The following is a 19,321-nucleotide window of genomic DNA, read 5'->3' as shown; positions in this document are numbered from 1 at the left end:
GGCTGGTGGCCCCTCAAGACGCTCTAGATCCTGCATTGTTTTTTGCCCTCCAGGATTTGAGGAGAGGCAAAGTGTGACTTGAGTTCCCAGCCCCACCCCTTCTGCGTATTTTGTAGGGTCCTGGAAGCTACCCTTGCCCTAACTAAGCGTTAGGGTGGGTGGCAGGATGTGGGGCAGGTGGTAGGACTGGTGCCTGGGATCCTACCCGATACTAACCAGATTCTGTAGCACACTGTTCATCCAGTGACCACATCTAGACACTTGAGAGAATCGTACCTTCTCCCTCTCATTCCTCTCCTGCACCCTTGGGACTCCACACCCGGGCTCCTAGTCTGGCTACTTCCCACCTGCTTCGACAGCTCACCAACGATACAGCGTTGCTCCAGCCCTCCGCCTCATCTTTATGCAGAATTACTGGGACTTCCTCCACACTGGCTGCCAGAATATTCTTTCTGAAACAAACTTGACCATGTCACTTACCCATTTAAGACTCACTGTTTTCCGGACAGGGTGTAAATTACTCAGTTTGTCAATTATCCAACAAATACTGGGGTGAGGGGGACTTACTGAATGGCTAAACGTTCTTACAGGCATACAGCAAGCCGCACAGAGCAAAAGTGCTGTCCACACGGAGCTTACTTCCTGGGTGCCCTCCACCGCCTGGACCCCCGCGCCCATTCTCTCACAAGTCTTACTTTCCCAAGTTCCTTCCGATTCATCAGGCACTCTGGTCTCTCCACCTGCCAAGCCTTTCCACACTGCGTCGAGGGAGACTAATCCGCTCCTGACCCATCCCTCCAACCCGGCAAACTGAGGCCCCTCTTTCGCCAGCTAAAGCCCGCCTGCCCCTCCCCTGCCTCTCGGGGATTGTGAGCTAAGAGCCAGGGGTAGGAGGCTTGGGGCCCGTGCCACAGGCCTTCGCTTGGGCTGCCCCCCTCCCCCGCACAGGAAGCAGGGAAGGAGTGTGGGCCCCCACCCCAGCTAGGAATGCCCCGTTCCCAGGTGAGATAACGCCGCAACCAGGCCCCCAGGGAAGGCGCTGTTCCCAACTGCGGGCGCCCAGCCCCGGCTGCATCTCTTGAGTCTTTCCGCACGGTGGGTCATGGTCAAGTGGCGTCTGGTCTGAACTCGGAGTAGCAGTGTCTCCAATTCAGAGGGACCAGCTCCAGAGGCCGGCTCTCTGTTGTTGGGGGCTGTTGGCCTCGAGAGCAGAGGGGTGGCCTGGGGGTGGGGGGAGGGTGACTGCGCCCTGTGTCCCAGCCTGCTGGACCGCTCCACCTGGAGCCGCTCACTCCAGAGCCGCCTCCGGGGTTTTGTAGCGAGTAAACGCTCTGCCATTCATCTCCTTCCCTGAAAAACATCCGAGTAATCAAGTCTCCCCTTGCCTGCCGCAAACAGTCCCAGTGTCCTGCCAAGTCTGCGCGCTCCTTCTCCTCACCAGTCTCAGGGCTGGTCTTCTCTTCTGCAACTTCTCCCTCCACCCCAAACCCCTGTCTGTCCAAGGCGCCCTCTTTACTGTAGTAAACATCGCTGCTTAGCCCCAGGCTGCAATTCAAGGGCATGCAGGGCAGGTCACACAACTGTGGCCTCCCTGCTGACTTGCCTCCAGTCCCCCCTCTCTCTCCCTGGGATCCAGTCTTCCTATTGTGTTTTCACACCTTAAATTCCCTTTGCAAAGAAGGTCCCTCCTTTGATCATCCATAGATATCCTCCACAAATACCACATTAGTGAAACCTTCCACCAAACTTAGTCTCTTTCTCTTTGCACATGAAGCAAAGAGCAACTGATACCCCCTTGTCCAACCTGATTCTGGCCACGCTGCCTTCATTGTCCCTACACATGTCTGACTCCCCTACCAGACTCCAAGCTTCTTGAGTGTGCAGTCTGGGTCCTGTTCTCTCCATCCCCAGGACACACTGGCCCGGCCCAGAGCAGACACCTGCAAATATTTTTTTTTCTTAGTAACTGGAAGATCATAAGCATTGGGTAGATGTATGTGGTGAAAGGGATGGACAGCTGAGAGCTCATTTAAGTATTCTTGGAGGACAGACTGACCAGGCTTGGATGCAGGGGAGAGGTGTGATTTGGGGCAGGGAGAGGATCTCAGGGAAGCACCAGAGTGACGTACTCTGTTAATTGAACAATCATCGAACAGTTTCTATGTGACGTCTCAGGGTGGGCACAGGGCATCATGGTCCGCACTCGAATGGCTTCCCCTGCAGTAGAGGAGGAAGACGAGACAGGCAGTGCCAATATGCAAGTGTCACATAGTGCATGCAAGGACATGTGGCAGCTGAGGAACACCTAACAGGTTGGAGCGGCACGTCAGGTTTCCCAAAGAGGACCACCACCCACCCCAAGACCACAGGGAGCGCCAGAGAAGGGATCTTGGGTAGTACAGAGAGGAGGCTTTGAGCTGAGCAGGGCCTCGTTATGAAAGGCTTAACTACCGAATGAAGGAGTTGGATTTTATCCTGAGGTCATTGGGGAGCCCCTGGTGGCCTCCAAGAAGCTAGGAAGTGACATGATCTGGTTCCACAGGCCACTGTGGTACAGTGTCTCTCTTATGACCCCCCCCCTGAGAAACCCCTAAACCCCTTCTATGCTGCCTTAGCATCTTGCTCACTTCTCCTGTGCAGGGTTGAATTCTCCTGCTAGACTGAGTTCCTTACAAGATGAGCCCAGGTCTTCATCTGCTATGTGTCCCAGGCACCAGGCACCATATCTTGCTTATGACATAATGTTGCTGAATGAATGGATTGTTCCTTTTTCCCCTGCATTCCTACAGCCCTTACTCTCAGGTCCACATCCTTTTACACCTGGGGCCTGGGCATTATGCTAAAAATAGCATTTAATTGGGAAAGAGGAGACACAATTAAAATCTTAACTCCCACCATTCACTGGGCTAAGTTGTTTAACTATCCTGAAACCTCAGCGTCCCCATCTGTAAGGTGAATGAGGCACCACCGGGGACAGAGAAAGTCCCCACATGCATGCAGGAGTCTTGCTTTCCTGGGTAGCCTGGAAGTTCCGTAAAGACCAAAGGTTTCCCCCAGCACCCAGGTAAGTCTGAGTTTACAATGAATACAACACTTGGTCCTGATGGTTGGTAGAAAGCAGAATACAGAGGAGATTTACAGAAGTTTTCAGTCTCAGCCTGCCACTTCCAAGGGGTGTCACTGACCGAGAGCAAGTTCCTCTCCATCTCTTAGTCTTCTTTGCCTTACCTGGCAAGTGGGGTTAGTGAACCTTACCTGGTAGTCCTCACAGGGCCAGTGGGAACCACAGAGGTGAAAGTGCTTTGTGAATGAAAGAAATAACAGTAGATAACTGATCATTAATTTTTTAAAAAAAGCAAACTAGTATTGATGAGACATGTTTGGTAATTGGTAGGCATAACCCACGCACCTGCTGACCTCCTCTGAAAGGCGGAAGATGTCTCTTCCAGGCAACAGGGGCCAGGCTGGGAGAGAGGTGTTTGGTTCTGCTGGGTTTGACCTTGAGGCCCAGGAGAGACGGGGATGGAGGGGGTCATGGGGAGAGAGTCCTTTGGCCCCATCTCCTCCCATATTTCTCTGGCTCACATTGTTTCCTGACTTAGGTTTTGAGGGGCCCTGGTATGAGAATGTCTGAAGAGTCCCGGTGGCTTTGGCGATGGGGCCGCTGACACCCCTTGGTGCAAGTCTGGCCTGCAGGAGCAGTGAACCCACAGTGCTGCCCTGACAAACTTCAGGTCCAGCCCCTCCCAGCCTCTGACATGTTGGTGTCAGGCTTACGGGAAAGGGCCATGATTGTCTTAGCTCTTGCCCAGATCAGAAGAACCAGGGACTGTACAGAGGCATTGAGCCTAAGCTTCCTCACCTCTAAAAGAGGCGAGCATTAGCCCCGACCACTGTGGCTCAGTGGTTGTGTGTTCTTCTGCAAAGCCAAAGGCCGCAGCGGAACAATGGTTGGATTCCGGTCAGGGCACATGCCTCCGCTGAGGATTTAGTCCCCAGTGTGCATGACAGGCAACCAATCAATGTCTCCCTCTCACATGGATGTTTTTCTCCCTCTTCCTTCCTCCTTTTCCCTCTCTCTAAAAAGACATGAATAAACTCTTTAAAATGAGTGAGGATTAAGTGGGGAGAACCAGAGTACCATCTCCCAAAGTCTTCAGGATGAGAAGAGAGCACACAGTGAAAAGTGCCCTGCGAACTTTTTCCTTCTATACACATTCATTTTTTTGTTTGTTTTCTCTCATCTCTTCCTGCCCCTGCGGGACCTTGGCCTGCTCTTCTGGTTGGGACCTGTCAGAACCAGGAACTTGAGACACCTCAGCCACAGCCCTGTCCTGAGGTTGTGAGCGTGGCCTGCTGGACAGAGGAGCCTGAGTCTGCAGGAGGCCCCCTTTGTTCTTCCTTCCCCTCAGGTAGCCTCTCTCCCCCCACCAGTCACTTCTGGGGGGGGTGTCACCCCTTTCCGGTGTTTTTTATTCCTGTGGGGCTCACTCCAAAATATTGAAAGTGGCTTTGTAATTTAAAAAAAAAGTCTCATCTATGACAAAGAACTCAAAGACAAAAGGCTCATCTTTTAGAAGTGGGGAAGGGCCCATACTTTTTGTACCCTGGGTCATGGGGGTGCCCGGAGGGTCAACCAACATGGGCCGTGGGGAGGTTTGTGCTATGGGGAAAGGGGTGTAGTCAGAGAGCCCTGGGAGCTATGGTTGTGCGGGTTCACTTGCGTCACTATTGTTCTTTCCCAAGACACTCAGCTTCCAAACCTGTTTCTTTATCTCCTGGGTCTCCTACATCTGCCTCATTCCAGCCAATGAAACAATGTTGGGAGGCTGCAGGTGTGGGATGAACTCCAGGGGAACAGGAGTTACCTGGTTCTTAGGAGCCTCTTTGGGACACTTTGACCTTGGGAATCCCTTGCCCCTCTCCCCTGGGCCCCAGGTCAGTGCACCAGTTCCTCCCTGACCAATGACCAGAGTCCTCCCCAGATGAGTGAATTTTCTTGGAAGGATGTTGCCAATGCCTTGTCCCTGGCCAACATGATCCTGGGGCTCTTCTCCATCTTCTGCAGCTTCTGCAAGTAGGTCTGGGGCCCAGCAAGGTCTCGTCCAAGAGCTGGAACCAAGGGCATGAGGAAAGAAGGGGGGAGTCTAGAGAGCCAGGCGCTGAGGCATGGAGATCCAGTGGGGGCAGGAGAAAGTACAGTGGGTAGGGAGTCCAAGGGCCAGGATTCTAGCTTCAGTTCTACCACTAACCTGGTATGTGACCTTGGCTAGGTTCTATTCCTGAGCCTCAGTTTCTCCATCTTTAAAACAAGGAGTTTGCACTATGATCTCCATGGTTCCTTCTAGCTCTAGCCAGTCTAGTATGATTTTCATGAGAAAATCAAAGGTTCTGCTTTGGTAGACTTTATACAATCCTTGGATAGGCTGGCTACCATTCAAATTTTTTTATTGTAAGTAAGAATACATGATCTGGTGGGATATTGAAAATTAGCATTGTTCCGGGAAACCTGAGACATGAATATGGACCCCAAAAAGTTGTAAACAAATGAACTTTCTGTAAGTTGAATCATATTTCAATGCCTTGGCAAAGTGACTTATAGATAAATTGTTTATAATGCAAATGACATACTCTGAATCTGTTTGAATCTCTGTAATCACAGCAGGTGACTCCTCTGGATCTATGTCTCATCCATAAAATAAGATGGTTTTACCTGATGATATTAGCTTGAAGTTTCTATGATTCTCTAAGTGCGGGCTTTTGGAGTCCTAACGTGAGGCACACCTGCAGCAGAAAATCCCTGTCTTCTTGGTTCAGCCCGAGCTTCTCAGAGTGTGGTCTTTATGCTATGGGGGTGGCCCAGTTCCCTTTAAACACACAGGGTTAGGTCTAAACAAAGAAAATGCCGAGGTGGTTTGGGGACAGCTGAGGTCTGGGGTCAGGCTCTCTGGTGGCTTCTGCTGGGCAGCCCAAAAATGGCAGTCAGAGTGGAGACTTGGGAATGGCCTCCTTGGGCGGGTTTGCCAGAGGTGGTGGTGGCTGCTTTCAGAAGGTCTGGGAGCATGTTCCGGACAGAAGCATAGAATCCTTAATTGTAGGGTCTGTAAGAGTTCTCAGGAGTCATTTACAGCATCAAAATACATGAGACAAAAACTGATAGAATGGCAAGGAGAAATCGATGAATCTACTATCATGGTTGGATATTTCAACAGTCCTCTATTATAGGTTCTATCAGTACTTGACAGAGCCAGAAGGCAGAAACTCCGTAAGGATATAGTTGAACTAGACAGCACCACCAATCAGCTGGGTCTGACTGATATTTGTCGACTCCCTCATCCAACAACAGCAGAACACATATTCTTCTCGAGCTCAGCAAGGTGGACCACATCCCTCCTCACATTCCAGGCTATGGGACATACCTTAACAAATTTAAAATAATAGAAAGCATATAAAGTATGCTTTCAGACCACATGGAATTAAACTAGAACTCAATAACAGACAGATAACTAGAAAATCCCAAAATATGTGATGGTTAAACAACACAGTTCTAAATGATATATGAATAAAACATCAAGTCTCAAGAGAAGTTAAAAAATATTTTTAACTAAAAGAAGAGGAAAGTACAATTTACGAAAGTTTGTAAGGTGCAGCAAAAGCAGTACTTAGAGGGAAATGTATAGCATTAAATGCATATACTAGAAATCTGCTCCACAACAGACTACTACTATATCAAGAGAATTAGAATACAACCCACAGACTGGCAGAATATCTGCAAAAGACGTATTTGATAAGGGCCTATAACCCAAAATATATAAAGCTTAAAACTCAGTAATAAGAAAATAAACAACCTACTTTAAAAAGAGCCAAAGACTCTAACAGACACCTCCCCAAAGGAGATGGACAGATGGCATATGAGCATAGGCGAAGATGCTCAACCTCGTATGTTATCAGGGAAATAGAAATCACAACAACAGTGAAATACACATCTATTAGAATAGCCAGAATCCAGGACACGGACAACACCAAATGCTAGTGAGGATACGGAGCAACAGGAACTCTCGTTCATTGCTGTCGGGGACGCAAAAATGGTGCGGCCAGTTTGGAAGACAGTTTAGCTGTTTCTTACAAACTAACACTCTTACTGTGTGATCTAGTCATTACATTCCTTGGTATTTATTTAAATGGACTGAAAACTATGTCCACACACAAAAAACTGTACTTGGATATTTTTGATGTTTTATTCATAGTTGCCAAAACATGGAAGTAACCAAGATGTCCTTCACTAAGTGATTGGATGAAAAACAAAACAAAACTGTAGTACATTCAGACAATGGAGTATTATTCAGTCCTAAAAGGAAATGAAGGACATGAGAAAACAAGAAGAGACTTAAATGCACATTATCAAGTGAAAGAAGCCAATCTGAAAGGCTACACATTCTGGAAAAGAAAACAGAGAGAGACTAAAAAGATCAGTGGTTGCCAGAAAAGGGGAGCGTGAGTTGCGGGGCACAGGAATGGGCAGAGCACATAGGATTTTCAGGACACTGAAAATACTCTATGTGACATTATAATGGTGGATATGTGTCGTTATGCTTTTGCCCAAATCCGCTGAATGTACAAACCAAGAGCAAACCCTAAGATAAACTATGGATTTTGACTGATTACAATATGGCAATGTAGGCTCATCCTTGGTACGTACCAAGAACCAGATTGTACCCTTCTGGCGAGTGATGTTGGCAATGGGGGAGGTTATGCGTATGTGGGGGCAGCGGGGATACAGGAAGTCTCTGTACTTTCTTCTTAATTTTGTTGTAAACCTAAAACTTCTCTAAAAAATAGACTCTTAGAAAACATTGAACAGAAGGAAGATCTAAAATTGGTAACCTGAGCTTCTACCTTAGGAAACTAGAAAAAGAAGAGCAAATTAAATCCAAAGTAAGAGAAGAAAATAAACAATAAAAATTAGAGCAGAACTCAGTGAAGCTGAAAATAAGAAACTAATAGAGAAAATCCCTGGCTGATGTGGCTCAGTGGATTGAATGCGGGCCAGTGAACCAAAGGGTCAACAGTCTGATTCCCAGTCAGGGCACATGCCTGGGTTGTGAGCGAGGTCCCCAGTATGGGGCCCCATGTGTGGGAGTGTGAGAGGCAACCACACATTGATGTTTCTCTCCTTCTCTTTCTCTTTCCCTTCCCCTCTCTGTAAAAATAAATAAATAAAAATATTTAAAAAGAAAGAAGAAATTAATAGAGAAAATCAATGAACCAAAAACTGGGTTCTTTGAAAAGATCTATAAAATCAATAAACCTCTAGCCAGGCTGATCAGGAAAAAAAAGAGAAGACACAAATTACCAGAATCAGAAATGAAAAAGGAGCCATCTCTACTGATCCCATGGACATTAAAAGTGTAATCAAAGAACATTATGAACAACTCTATGCCCAGAAAGTTGATAACCTAGATGAAATGGACCAATTCCTTAAAAGACTTAAGCTATCAAAACTCACTGTAGGAGAATAGATAATCTGAACATGCTTATATCTATTAAATCATTTGGCACAAACCCCTTATTTTGCAGATGGAGGAACAGAGGCCTAGAGAAAGGGGGAAACCCTTTACATGAGGACTCAGAGTAACGTGGCTGCAGAGGCAGGGCTAGAAGCTAGGACCCATAGGCCACTGAATATGCCTGAAATTTGGAGTTGGAAGGGGGCTTAGTGATTGCCTAGGGGTTTGGGGGCACTCCTTCAAGACTGTGGATTGAAAGTATGAAAGGAACATAGGTGTGTGTGTGTGTGCGTGCATGTGTGTGGTGTGTAAAGCAGTGTATGTCAGAAAGGATGTGAGTGGGGGGGACTTGTAGGGGTGTGTTTGTGTGCACGTGTTGGTGTACTGGAGGTGGAGTGGTGGTCCAGTGGAGACTACGAAAGAGCTGTCCTGTTGGGGCCTGCTGGCCTGCGCTTTAGGAAACTCCACTGTGCCTCCTGGATGCTTCTGATCAGCTTCCTATTAGACATGGTTATCAGGACAGTGACCAGACACCTCAACATCTATAAATCGGGTGAGTACTGGCCTCAGACCCCTAGTCGCTGACCCCAGGAGCACCCACGTCAGGTCTGCTCCTTCTTCTCCTAACACTGACAGGCCTCCGCAGACACCAGTCCTGTTCGTATCCCTCGCGCGTAGCAAAAGCAGCCCTCAAGTTGGAGCTGGACCCCTCCGCCTAGATCTAGCTCCTCTGCCGGCTCACTGACTGATCTCTGGCCGTCCTTGGCCGGGCCTTCAGTTTCCCTGTCTGCCCTGCATCCCTGTTCAGGGCCGATCCAGGCGCTGGGAGTGGGAGTAGCAGTTGTGATGGAGGGGGAGAGGGAAAATGAAACATTGCTCTAAGCAGAGCAGCTGATTGAAAATACAGTAAAACATTTCTGTGTCAGATTTTGCTTGAAAAAGCATTCTAGAGCTTATTAATTTGTATCCAGTTGTAGTCCAACCCTTGCACATTACAGGATGGACCTAAAACTGGGACAGGGGAAGCCTTGCCTAAGGCCACATGGTCAGTCTAAGGAAGAGCCAGAAGGAGACCAGTCTTTGGTATAGACCACCCTGGGGGAGTCGATGTTGTTGGCATCGGGGACCTCAGACCCTGCTTGTCACCATTCCAGCACCCCCAGCAGAGAGGACTAATGTCTAAGGGTAATGTATACCCTTATGAATATAAGGGTACGTTCTAACCTTGGCCTTCTGGAGCAGGAGTTGAGCTGAATGACTTTGCTGTCTTCACCACCTGTGGCCTGGCCTCAGCCCTGCTCCTAGGCGTGGATGGGCCTCTGAATGGGCTCCTGGCCGTCATCTATGTGTTAGCTACTTCTTTCCGCCTGTGTTTTTATTCAGCGGGTGAGTGGAACACAGTCTTATGGCTGAATTAGGTAACCATGGAGGAGGAGGAGCCAGAAGCCTGGGGTGCAGTAACTGACTGCTCCCCTTCCCTTTGTAAAGTCCTCCCTCCTTCCTTCTCCTGTGCCCTGGGCCCACTGGATGCTGTAGGCTGCATTGGCAGAGCCCTGGTCTGGGGGCTGGGGGCCCTTGGCTCCTGCATAGCTATGCCTTTTTCTTGCTATGTGACCTTTGGATGACGCACATGGATTCAGACTGCAGAATGAGAGGTCATGCTCGTTTCCCAAAACAGATTGAGATACTGAGCTCCAGCCAGGGCAGCTGCCTAAAATCCTAAAGCAAGGGAGCACAGCTACAGACTAGCTCTCAGAGCACCCTTTTGCAGAGGCTTCCTGGGGGCCAGGGCACACACCTGGTCCTAGCTGCCCACTTCACCTTGGGGATCCAATGCAAAGCCCACACATCATCTCTGTGAATAACTAAATGCTTTATGGTCTGCCACTGGCCTGGGATTAAGGGGTTTGGAGCGTGGGGCGGGGAAAATCCAAAGGGACAAGGGCTTGCTTCATGCAGATACCTTGAGATCAGCAGCAAACAGCTAACCCCCCCTCTTTCCATTCCTTATCAGGCACTCCCTTCACATACAAGGGTCTACCCTGCCCCTATGCTTCCTGTGTTTTGGCCTCCACCTCCCTTCTGACCAAAGGCAACACGTTCATTCTCTCTTGCATGGCCTCACTTATGATTCTATTCATGATGGACCAGAGCTACTACCCACATGATGAAATCCTGGACTCTGAGACCTGGAAGAAAGTGGTTTATCTGGGAGGTGAGTGGGGATGTAGAGGGTGGGAGGTACACGTCAGACGGCTTCATAAAGACTGAGCGTCTTGTTTCCTTCCTCCAGGTGTCATCATGCTGTTTTTGTCTCCATTCTCGCTAACGGCTTTTTACTGCCTGATGTGGTCGCTCTCCTACATTTTCTTTCCAGATGCCCTGTGGGGCAAGGCCGTGTGTCTTAGGCTGCAGCGCTTAAGAAACTAAATAGCTCTACCCGTTCCTGCTGCTTCTGTGGGGTTTGCGGCAGCCTGCTGGACCTACCCTCACTAAATCTTTCCCCGTCCCTGTGTTGTGCTTGTGGTAGGTGCATGTCGCCTCAGACCAGAGCAGCCCACAGTAGGACCAGCGACCTTCCCTTCTTCCCCTTTGTTCCAGGGTCTGAATCCCCTGAGGACAACAGTTGGTTATGTCAGATGGAACAGAGTTTTTTCCAAGCTCAACTGGGGCTGTGTTTGAGTTCCAGCTCCTTTACCAGTTGGGGACCTTGGGCACTAAGGTTAATAACCCCTTGGAAAGGAGTGAAACCCTTCAGAACCGACCTAGCTGCCACCGTGGCCCTGCTGGTTGTCAATGACTGCAGTGGTGGGGCTCTGCTCACTAAAGCACGTTTTCAACTGTAGTTGACCTTCAATATTATATTAGTCTCAGGTACACAGCACAGTGACTAGACATTGATGTAACTTACAGAGTGCTCTCCTGCTAAGCCTACTACCCATCCGGCACTGTACACAGTTACTACAATATTACTGACTGTTCCCTGCGTGGTACTTTACATCCTCGTGACTGTTTTGTAACTGCCCCTTTGTACTTCTTATCTCTTCACTTATTTTTACCCAGTCCCCAACCCCCATCCCACCTGGCAATCATCTCTACATCTGCCTTGTTTGTTTGGTTTGTTCCCTTGTTTTTTAGATCCCACATATAAGTGAAGTCCTATGGTATTTGTCTTTCTCTGACTTAATCCACTTAGCATAACACCATCTAGGTCTGTCTACCTATGTTGTTGCAAATGATAAGATTTCATTTTTTATGGCCGAGTAGTATTCCATTGCTTACATGTACCACCTCTTCTTTACCCAATCGTCTACCCACGGACACTTAGGGTGCTTCCATATCTTGGCTACTGAAACTACTGCTGCAGTGATCTACAGACTCTGGCTGCACGGAGCAGAGCTAGTCACAGGACAGTCACGTGGCCCAACTTGAATGTGTATGGGTTATTGTAACCTAAAATTCTGTAGTTATTTCAACAGCCCAAGCATCTGCCTTTGCTTCATTTTGAGATCAGACACATTGGAAGCTGCAGGGCATCGTTTGGTTTCTGGGACCTTGTTTCTTCCCTAGGCTCTAAAATACTGAACTCCAGATATTCAAATGCCGCTTCGTGTCCTAACACCCAAAGGGGACAGAAATAAACAGTATTGTACGGAACCCTAAAGCTGCGCCTCAGAAACAACAAGCACACAGGCCCACTGAAAGCAGCAACCCCCAGCGTCATCTGGACTCTCGGCCTCCGGCTGGCGTGCGAGGACTGCGGGCTGGCCCACCCCTCCTCAGCCAGGGCACCGAGCACCTTTCGCCACAGGTCCAACTTCTCCAAGTCTGTAGAACGTATGTGGAAAATATGCATTAAATCTAAAACTAGGATTTAAAGATAGAAATCCAAAGAAGTCCACATTGCTCTGATTTGGTACAGGAACAGAGAGCCTCCTCCTGCTCCCCACTGCTCTCTGTTCCTCCATCACGTATTTTTTCAGTTAGAGGACTATGTCTGCGTCCCACTGTATTTTGGCTTCGTTTTATGCTTTTGGGTTTCCCTTGCCTGCCTGTGCCTGGCTCTCAAAAGTATTTACTTTGGAAATGAATTGATTTAGCCGTGCATTTAGTGAGCTATATACAAGGTTACTATAACGTGGTTAAGAATCTTACAAATACCCATGAGTCTGAATATCCCCATGATAAACCAATTTCTAGGCCCGATAAAGTCACCCCCAAATGGCAAGGTAAAAGCGCCTGCACTCCCCTCCCGGTTGGTGCAGGCTTACCTGTAGCTGTCTATTCACAAGTTGAGAGGACACTGGCTTCCAGCTCTGACCCTGAGCAGTGGCTCATCCGGGAGTAAAGGGCACAGGTTCACATTGTGGCTAAAAACGGAGGATCAGGGGCTGCAGAGCTCCAGCCCCAGGAAGCAGTTCTCTTCCCCTCCCCTCCCCTTTCTTTCCTATAGCATTCTTTTTGCTTCCACTTTTTACGCCTAGGCACTCCCACACTAAAGTATGAGCAAGTGCACATTTTACTAGTATTTTATTTGTATTTTTGGAGATTACAGTTTTACAAGAAACAATGATTGCTCTCAAACAATAGAAAAGGTTTTTTAAAAAAGACTACTGTCTTAGAAGAATAAAACAAGTCTCTTCAGCAAGCATTGGGCCAATGCAAATTGGAGGAACCAGGGAAGCGGAAGTTACACATAGGAAGCTCATCCAGTTTTAGGAATCACACAAATGCCTTCTTGTCTAGTTCTGTAAGGCTCCAAACAGGGCATCTCCTCCTAACACTGGTAAGGAGCTTGCAGACAAAGCCGCAGGGTACCGTCTCCTTTGGACTCTGCGGCTCACTCCCCAGGAGGCTGCATCTGTTTACAGAACTCGTCAAACTGCTGCTGTTCCAGTTCAGTCATGACCCTGTTGAGGGCATAAATCTGAGTGGGAGAGAAAGGTGTGTTAGCAATGGAGGCAGCTGCTCAATGTACCTTCAGACACGACGGGCTGTGCCATTCGACAGTGCCAGAACTGTACCACTAAGGGAAGAGAAGTAGGTATTAACTACTTCTACTCTAATGGGGAACCATTAAAGAAGCAGTGAAGCAGGTCACTTAATCTGGCCCGTCAAGGCTCAGTGGGATTTGAACAGGTAGAGACTGAAGAAGGGATGTGACAGGTGACAGGGTGAAAAAGGGATATTATGATTAAGTAAATATGATGGGAAAGTACAGGATTAGTTCTGGAAACTTCAAGTATGCTAATATGAAGTATATTAAAGAGAGGGTTTGGGGAGTTGGAGAAAGCAAGAAGAGTATGTCAGGGGCTTAAATGCCAAGTGAAGGAATCTGGACTTTATCTGACTGACTCTGGACCTCCAGCAGACAGGTGTGCGGGGAAGCAACCTGATTATACCTGGGCTTTGGGAAAGATAACATGTGAGGGATGGATCGGGGGAGGGGAGGTTACAGGTCACCTGGGCGGAGGGTGTCACCACAGTGAGAACAGGACCCAGGGCAGGCAGGGGGGGTGGAGTGAAAACTGCAGGAGACCTGAGGCAGGACTCTCCCTTATTCCTCGCCTTTCCTTACCCTCGTAGCCTCAGTCTGCCCACTAAAGAACAGGAACATCACACGACTTCCCAAGTTGTGGAAGGAAAAAAAGGAAGGGAAATGTTTGTGCAGAGGGAAAATAAGTTGACTAATTAAAAAGACAAGAAAGGGGCAAAAAAACTGAGAAGTGAGACACAGAAAATACACAAAGCAGAATTAATGAAAAGGCAACCAAAGGTACAAAAGAGAGGACCACCAAAACTGCAAGATGATTCTTTGAAAACGCTAACGCAAACCTCCAGCATGACTGACCAAGATAAAAAGGGAGTAGGCACGAACAAATACTATTAGAATTAAAAACCCACATAATTACTGATGTAAAAAAGATCACAGCAAATCATTATGAACTTTGTGTACGTTTGAAAAGGAAAATGAAATCAATCCCTATAAAGTAAAATGATCAAAGCTGACTAGAATAAATAGGAAGCTTGAATGATCCTATGGTCTTTTTCCCACAAAATTTTTTTTATTGTGGTAAAATCCTATAATCTTTAAGGAAAATGGAATTCCACAGTGATGAAAATAGTTACATGCAACAACACAAATGATTCTATAAAAACATCATACTGACAGTTAAAACAGTTATGTTTTATATACATGTATTTTACTACAAGAAAAATAAATAAATTTGAATGGTTTGAAAATGTTGATGAAGTCAGACTATAGCAACATACAGAGTCTGGCACAAATAACTCCCCCTTTTTATGACAAAATCACAAGCGTGTAATGCTGTAACATAACAACATCACACTCAATCACACCATATGACATTTTAGGCGAAACGTTCCAATTGCTGACCATCTCATGGGAGACATTCCCGTAACCTACCAAGCACACTCAAGCAAGCCTTACTTCCGCCAGACCTTGTATATCAAGTTCAGAAACATGCAAAACTAAATATACAAAATACAACACTGCAAAATACTTAGAGGGGTACACACAGAAATTACAAATTAATACAGAACAGCAAGGGAGTGATTAGCATGAAATTAAGGAACGAAGGCAATGCTAATGGGAAGGGTCAGGGATGTGACCGCGCTGGGGCTGAAGGAGTTTCTACGTGATTGGTCGTGGGCTTCTTCTGTAGTTGGGTGATAGGTACAAAGGTGTTGTTTTACTCATCTTGTTTAAACTGCATGTACACATTATTTAAACCTCTGCTTCATTCATTCACACTTCAGTGAGAATTCGCAATTTGTGTATTACTGTGCTGGGGACTGAGAAGTTTATTAAATGGCTTCTTGGAGACCTCCAGGTCAAGGGGGACAGGCGAGGGGACAAAGTGGTAGGAGAAAGGAAAATAAAATAAGCAGATGAAGAAGAGACCCAAAAAGGGTAAGGAGGTCTGAACCAAAGAATGGAAGACTCAGGGTGGAAGGGGCCACCCGCAGTGTCAAATGCTGCTTCTGCTGTCAGGCATGCCTTCGGCTCCCATTCACCCTCACGTCTCTCATTCACATCTGGAATGTGGCATCCGTGCAGAACCGAATGGAAACTGTGTTTCTTCCTCCCCCAAGGGGTCTGTCACACTCCTACTTTAGGGGATTATATTCCAGGCAACACAAAGAAAACAGCAAGGCAGCTGGAAGGCAAAGTGCTTTTTGCAGGAGCCCTGTTTAGATGGCAGTCCTGCCCCTCAATCCCTCATTAACTAGAGATTCTGGTCACATAAAATGATGGTAATGCCTTTTATCTTCCAAAGTCACATATTTGATACTTCCCAACCTTATGGCAGGAAAGGCTTTTTACCAAGGTCAACTTGGGAGCGACAAGAATACCGGGGTAACTAATGACAAGCCCTGGCGTGAGGACTACATGTGGTTGTGCATAAGCAGCTTGGCCCTGGGCCTGGCACATCTGAAAAGCTCAGCAAGTGCCAGCTGCTGCTACAGTGCAAATCCAACATCACATTTCAGCAAGTCCACACGAACACGGTCAGCTGTGCCACGCTGAGCCCGCATGCTGAAAGCGAGCTGAACGCCTGGAAGCATGCCGACACCTGGTAACAACCGCTGCCATTCACTGAGTGCTTTCTCTGTGCCAGGCACTGTGCTGAGTGCTCTCCATATAACGTTTCTGTTCCTTATAACTATCTTGTGAGGCAGATATTATCATCTTCATTTTACCAAGGGGGGCTGAGGAACTGAGGTTCAAAGAGGACTCCAGTTCAAAGGTCACATGGGCAGAACTGGGATTTATGGAGGAGCTGGGAACCTCACCAGAAGGGTGTCAATAAGGACGTGAACAATATCCTCCCCAACATCTCTCCCTATAGCATACACAAAGGACAGTTTCCGAGGGCTGTTTCTCAGAGCAGGCCTCAACCTGTTTACCAAAGCGCAACGCAGTAAAATTATCAGGGGGCCTCAGTCCAGGTGGGCATGAGGAGGTGACGGAAACGGGGAACAATCTGTTTGAGTCCAGGTCCGCAGCTCTTAGACGGTCTGCCTTAATCCAAAGGTAGATTTCAGTTGATGGATCAACTCCAAACACACTATTAAGTTTATGTGTCATGTTCACTGAATGCACGCCCCAAGGCGAGGCCTCTCCTCTGCCTGGACCTACAACTGCCGGACACGGCTCATAGTAGCAGCTCAACATCTGTTTAATGAATGGGTCAGATTAATTCAAATTTAAAGTCTGCCCCTGTCAACTGTTGGGAAAGAAGTGAGCAATGGGAGCTCTCTTACACTGCTAATGCAGGTGCAAACTTGTACAATCTATTTGAAAGCAATTTGGCAATGTCTAGTAAATTTTAAAAATATCTAGTGGTCTTATTTCTAGTTAAATATGCCCTACAGCAATTCTAGTGCAGGTGCCAAAGAGACATTCAAAAGTTGTTCACTACAGCAATGTTTGTAGTTGTTCACTACAGCAAAAACAAAACAATAATTTAAACATCCATCACTGGACGAATGCGTAAATGTACTAAAGTAGATTCATACAATAGACTACTGTAAGCAGTGATGAGGATTAACTAGATTGTTATACCAACATAAAATAGTTCTAAAAACATAATGTTATACCAACATAAAATAGTTCTAAAAACATAATGTAAGCAAAATGCAAAATCAAACAAAATTTATTAATGTACAAATTTTAACCAAGAATTATTTATTATTTATTCAAGGATATCTATCAATAGATTTGAATGTAAGGGTATATTAAAAAATAGTGGTTGCTCAAGGGTAGGAGAAGAGTGTAAGACAGGAAATGGACAGAGGGGACTTCAAATTTGTATGTAATTTTTATTTTAAAAAGGCTCCAGGCAAATATGACAAATTGTTAACCACTCCCAATCTGGGTGCTGAGTACCCAGGTGTTTGTTGTATTTTATTTCTCTGTATATTTTAATTACTCAAAAAAAAAGAGAGAAAAGAATGAAAACAGATAGAGGGAAAAGAGCACAGCAAGCGTTTCCCTGCCACTAAATACTAGGATACAACTCGCGTGCCAGGATGTGGTTCAACTCAGGCAGTGTGAATGGTTTAAGCTCTTGACTCACAAAGCGATGGTGAGTGCTGACTGAACAGAGGCTGCACTGGCGGGGGCAGAGCCGGGGCCTCCCCTCCCTGGTGTGAGCCAGCTACTCTCCAGGCCAAGCCCAGAGCACCTGTGCTGGGTGGGGTGTCTGACACTTGCTCTCTCTCACCCTGGCCCTTCCCTCACTCATCTCTTCTCTCTCTCCTTTGTTTCTCCCCTTGGGTCCCTGCCACAGGCGCTCCGTGTCAGGAGTCATCTGTAGACCTGGTACTGGTCAGGGTTCCGACACTAACTTGGCAAGTGACTCTGGGCTGTCACTTCACCATTCTGGACCTCAGCCATCATCTCTCTAAACCTGCAGGACACCTGTTTTGCCTGGAGGCAGGAAGGGCACACCATCATCAGTCCTGCTATTTCTCTATCCCCGCACAGTCTCCAGCAGACTGCGGGTACACAGGCCCCCTCCTCAGTCTCACCTCTGCTCTTTGTCTTTGCTTCAGCTCCTGCTGGGCTGACTTCTGCTTGGCCTTCTCAACTCTGCTGACAGGTTCTTTAACTTTGGACTTTTCTTTACGTGCAGGTGGATCCATGACTTGGCTTCTGAATATTTCTTAGTCAGTTCTGCCCTGGATGGTACAGAAAGAGGGAAAGGAAAGGCAAAGGAAGGAAAGGGAAGGGGAAGAGGACAAAGGGGAAGGAGAAAAGAAAGAAAAGAGGAAAAACGAAAGAACTGCTAGTCAATGGCTTAATTAATCCTCTAGCTCTGCCCCTTCCTTTGACTGGTGAGGTAGAGTGGCCAGATGCAAAGGGCGCTGCATTTGCAGTAGTAAGATGTGACTCCCATTCCCCGACCTTCTTAGGCACCCCCGGGCACATCTCCCCATTCCGAGCCTTTGTTTTCCGTCTGCAAAATGGCACAATAGTTTCATTCCCTGGCCTCCTTCCATGAGGAGGCTGCTGTGAGAGAACCAAATGAGAAGACCCAGGCCACAGCGCTCCGTACACCGGAGGGTGCTGTGTTACGTGGGGCTGTTACAACGATGAGGACGCCGAGGCCCAGAGGGGCAAGCCAGCTGAAATCTTGCAGCAGGGAGGCCAGAGCCCCGCGCCGTCTCTAGCTTTCCCGCCAAGGCTTTACCTCCTCTGCCTCGAGGGACAGTTACGCCCCAGTCCTGCCAGCAGGGACCTCGTTCCCCGCATCCCCGCTAATTCTCCTGGCCTGCCGGCCCGCCCTCCACCCGACCCCGCCCCCTGCCGCCGGACCCGCCCTGGGCCCCGGCCCCGGGGAGCCTCCCTCCCACCGCTGCCCGCTCCGGGTGCAAAATGGCGGCGGAGGCGTGCGGCCTCGGGAATCGGTACCTTCCTTCCCCTGCCTCAGGACTTTGGGTCCCCACCGCCTCACGGACACCGTCCCACGAAGGGGATCCCCGCTCTTCCCTACCTCAGGGCCTGGAGTCCTTACCCACCGCGCCTCGGATTGGGCGGGGCCGAGCTGGGGGCGGGGCCGGGAGCTCCGAGTCCCCGCCCCCTAGGCAGGGCCGCGCGTGCGCAGAGAGCTTGTCTGAATTCCTCACGTTGGCTTCGGGGACGCAGCTGGGGTTTAAGTGTTAACAGAGGCCTTTCCCGGGAGTATTTTATGGGACAGCTGCTGGGCTTTGAAGGGTGAGATGTGAAATCTGGGACTCAATTGCTTAATTCGAAAAGCACGGGTGGTGTTAGCTGTCTTCTTGAT

At 48.0% G+C, this 19,321-nt stretch overlaps 2 protein-coding genes across 3 annotated transcripts; one reads left to right on the top strand and one right to left on the bottom strand.

Moving 5' to 3' along the window:
• The first annotated feature begins 2,192 nt into the window (after positions 1-2,192).
• TMEM269 (transmembrane protein 269) lies at positions 2,193-11,793 on the top strand. Its single transcript, XM_037032547.1, has 6 exons — positions 2,193-2,257; positions 4,901-5,077; positions 8,966-9,060; positions 9,750-9,893; positions 10,522-10,722; positions 10,801-11,793. Exons 1-6 carry the CDS (start codon positions 2,193-2,195, stop codon positions 10,935-10,937), a joined length of 819 nt encoding a protein of 272 aa, XP_036888442.1. The 3' UTR covers positions 10,938-11,793.
• A 1,228-nt stretch (positions 11,794-13,021) lies between these two features.
• Positions 13,022-19,096, bottom strand: SVBP (small vasohibin binding protein). Of its 2 annotated transcripts, none has more exons than XM_037032619.1 (3): positions 19,031-19,096; positions 18,066-18,215; positions 13,022-13,434 (listed from the first exon to the last, which is right to left on the bottom strand). In XM_037032619.1, the coding sequence occupies exons 2-3, from the start codon at positions 18,177-18,179 to the stop codon at positions 13,348-13,350; spliced, it is 201 nt and encodes a 66-aa protein (XP_036888514.1). In that variant the 5' UTR covers positions 18,180-18,215; positions 19,031-19,096; the 3' UTR covers positions 13,022-13,347. The 2 variants fall into 2 exon arrangements, with proteins under 2 accessions (XP_036888514.1, XP_036888516.1); XM_037032621.1 differs by having other exon boundaries at positions 18,949-19,032.
• Positions 19,097-19,321: the final 225 nt, after the last annotated feature.

This window comes from Sturnira hondurensis, unplaced genomic scaffold (genome assembly GCF_014824575.4).
Source record: "Sturnira hondurensis isolate 20B ecotype Veracruz unplaced genomic scaffold, ASM1482457v3 Scaffold0021490, whole genome shotgun sequence".
NCBI classification, from domain to species: Eukaryota; Metazoa; Chordata; class Mammalia; order Chiroptera; family Phyllostomidae; genus Sturnira; species Sturnira hondurensis.
This window is presented reverse-complemented; position numbering and strand designations above follow the sequence as displayed.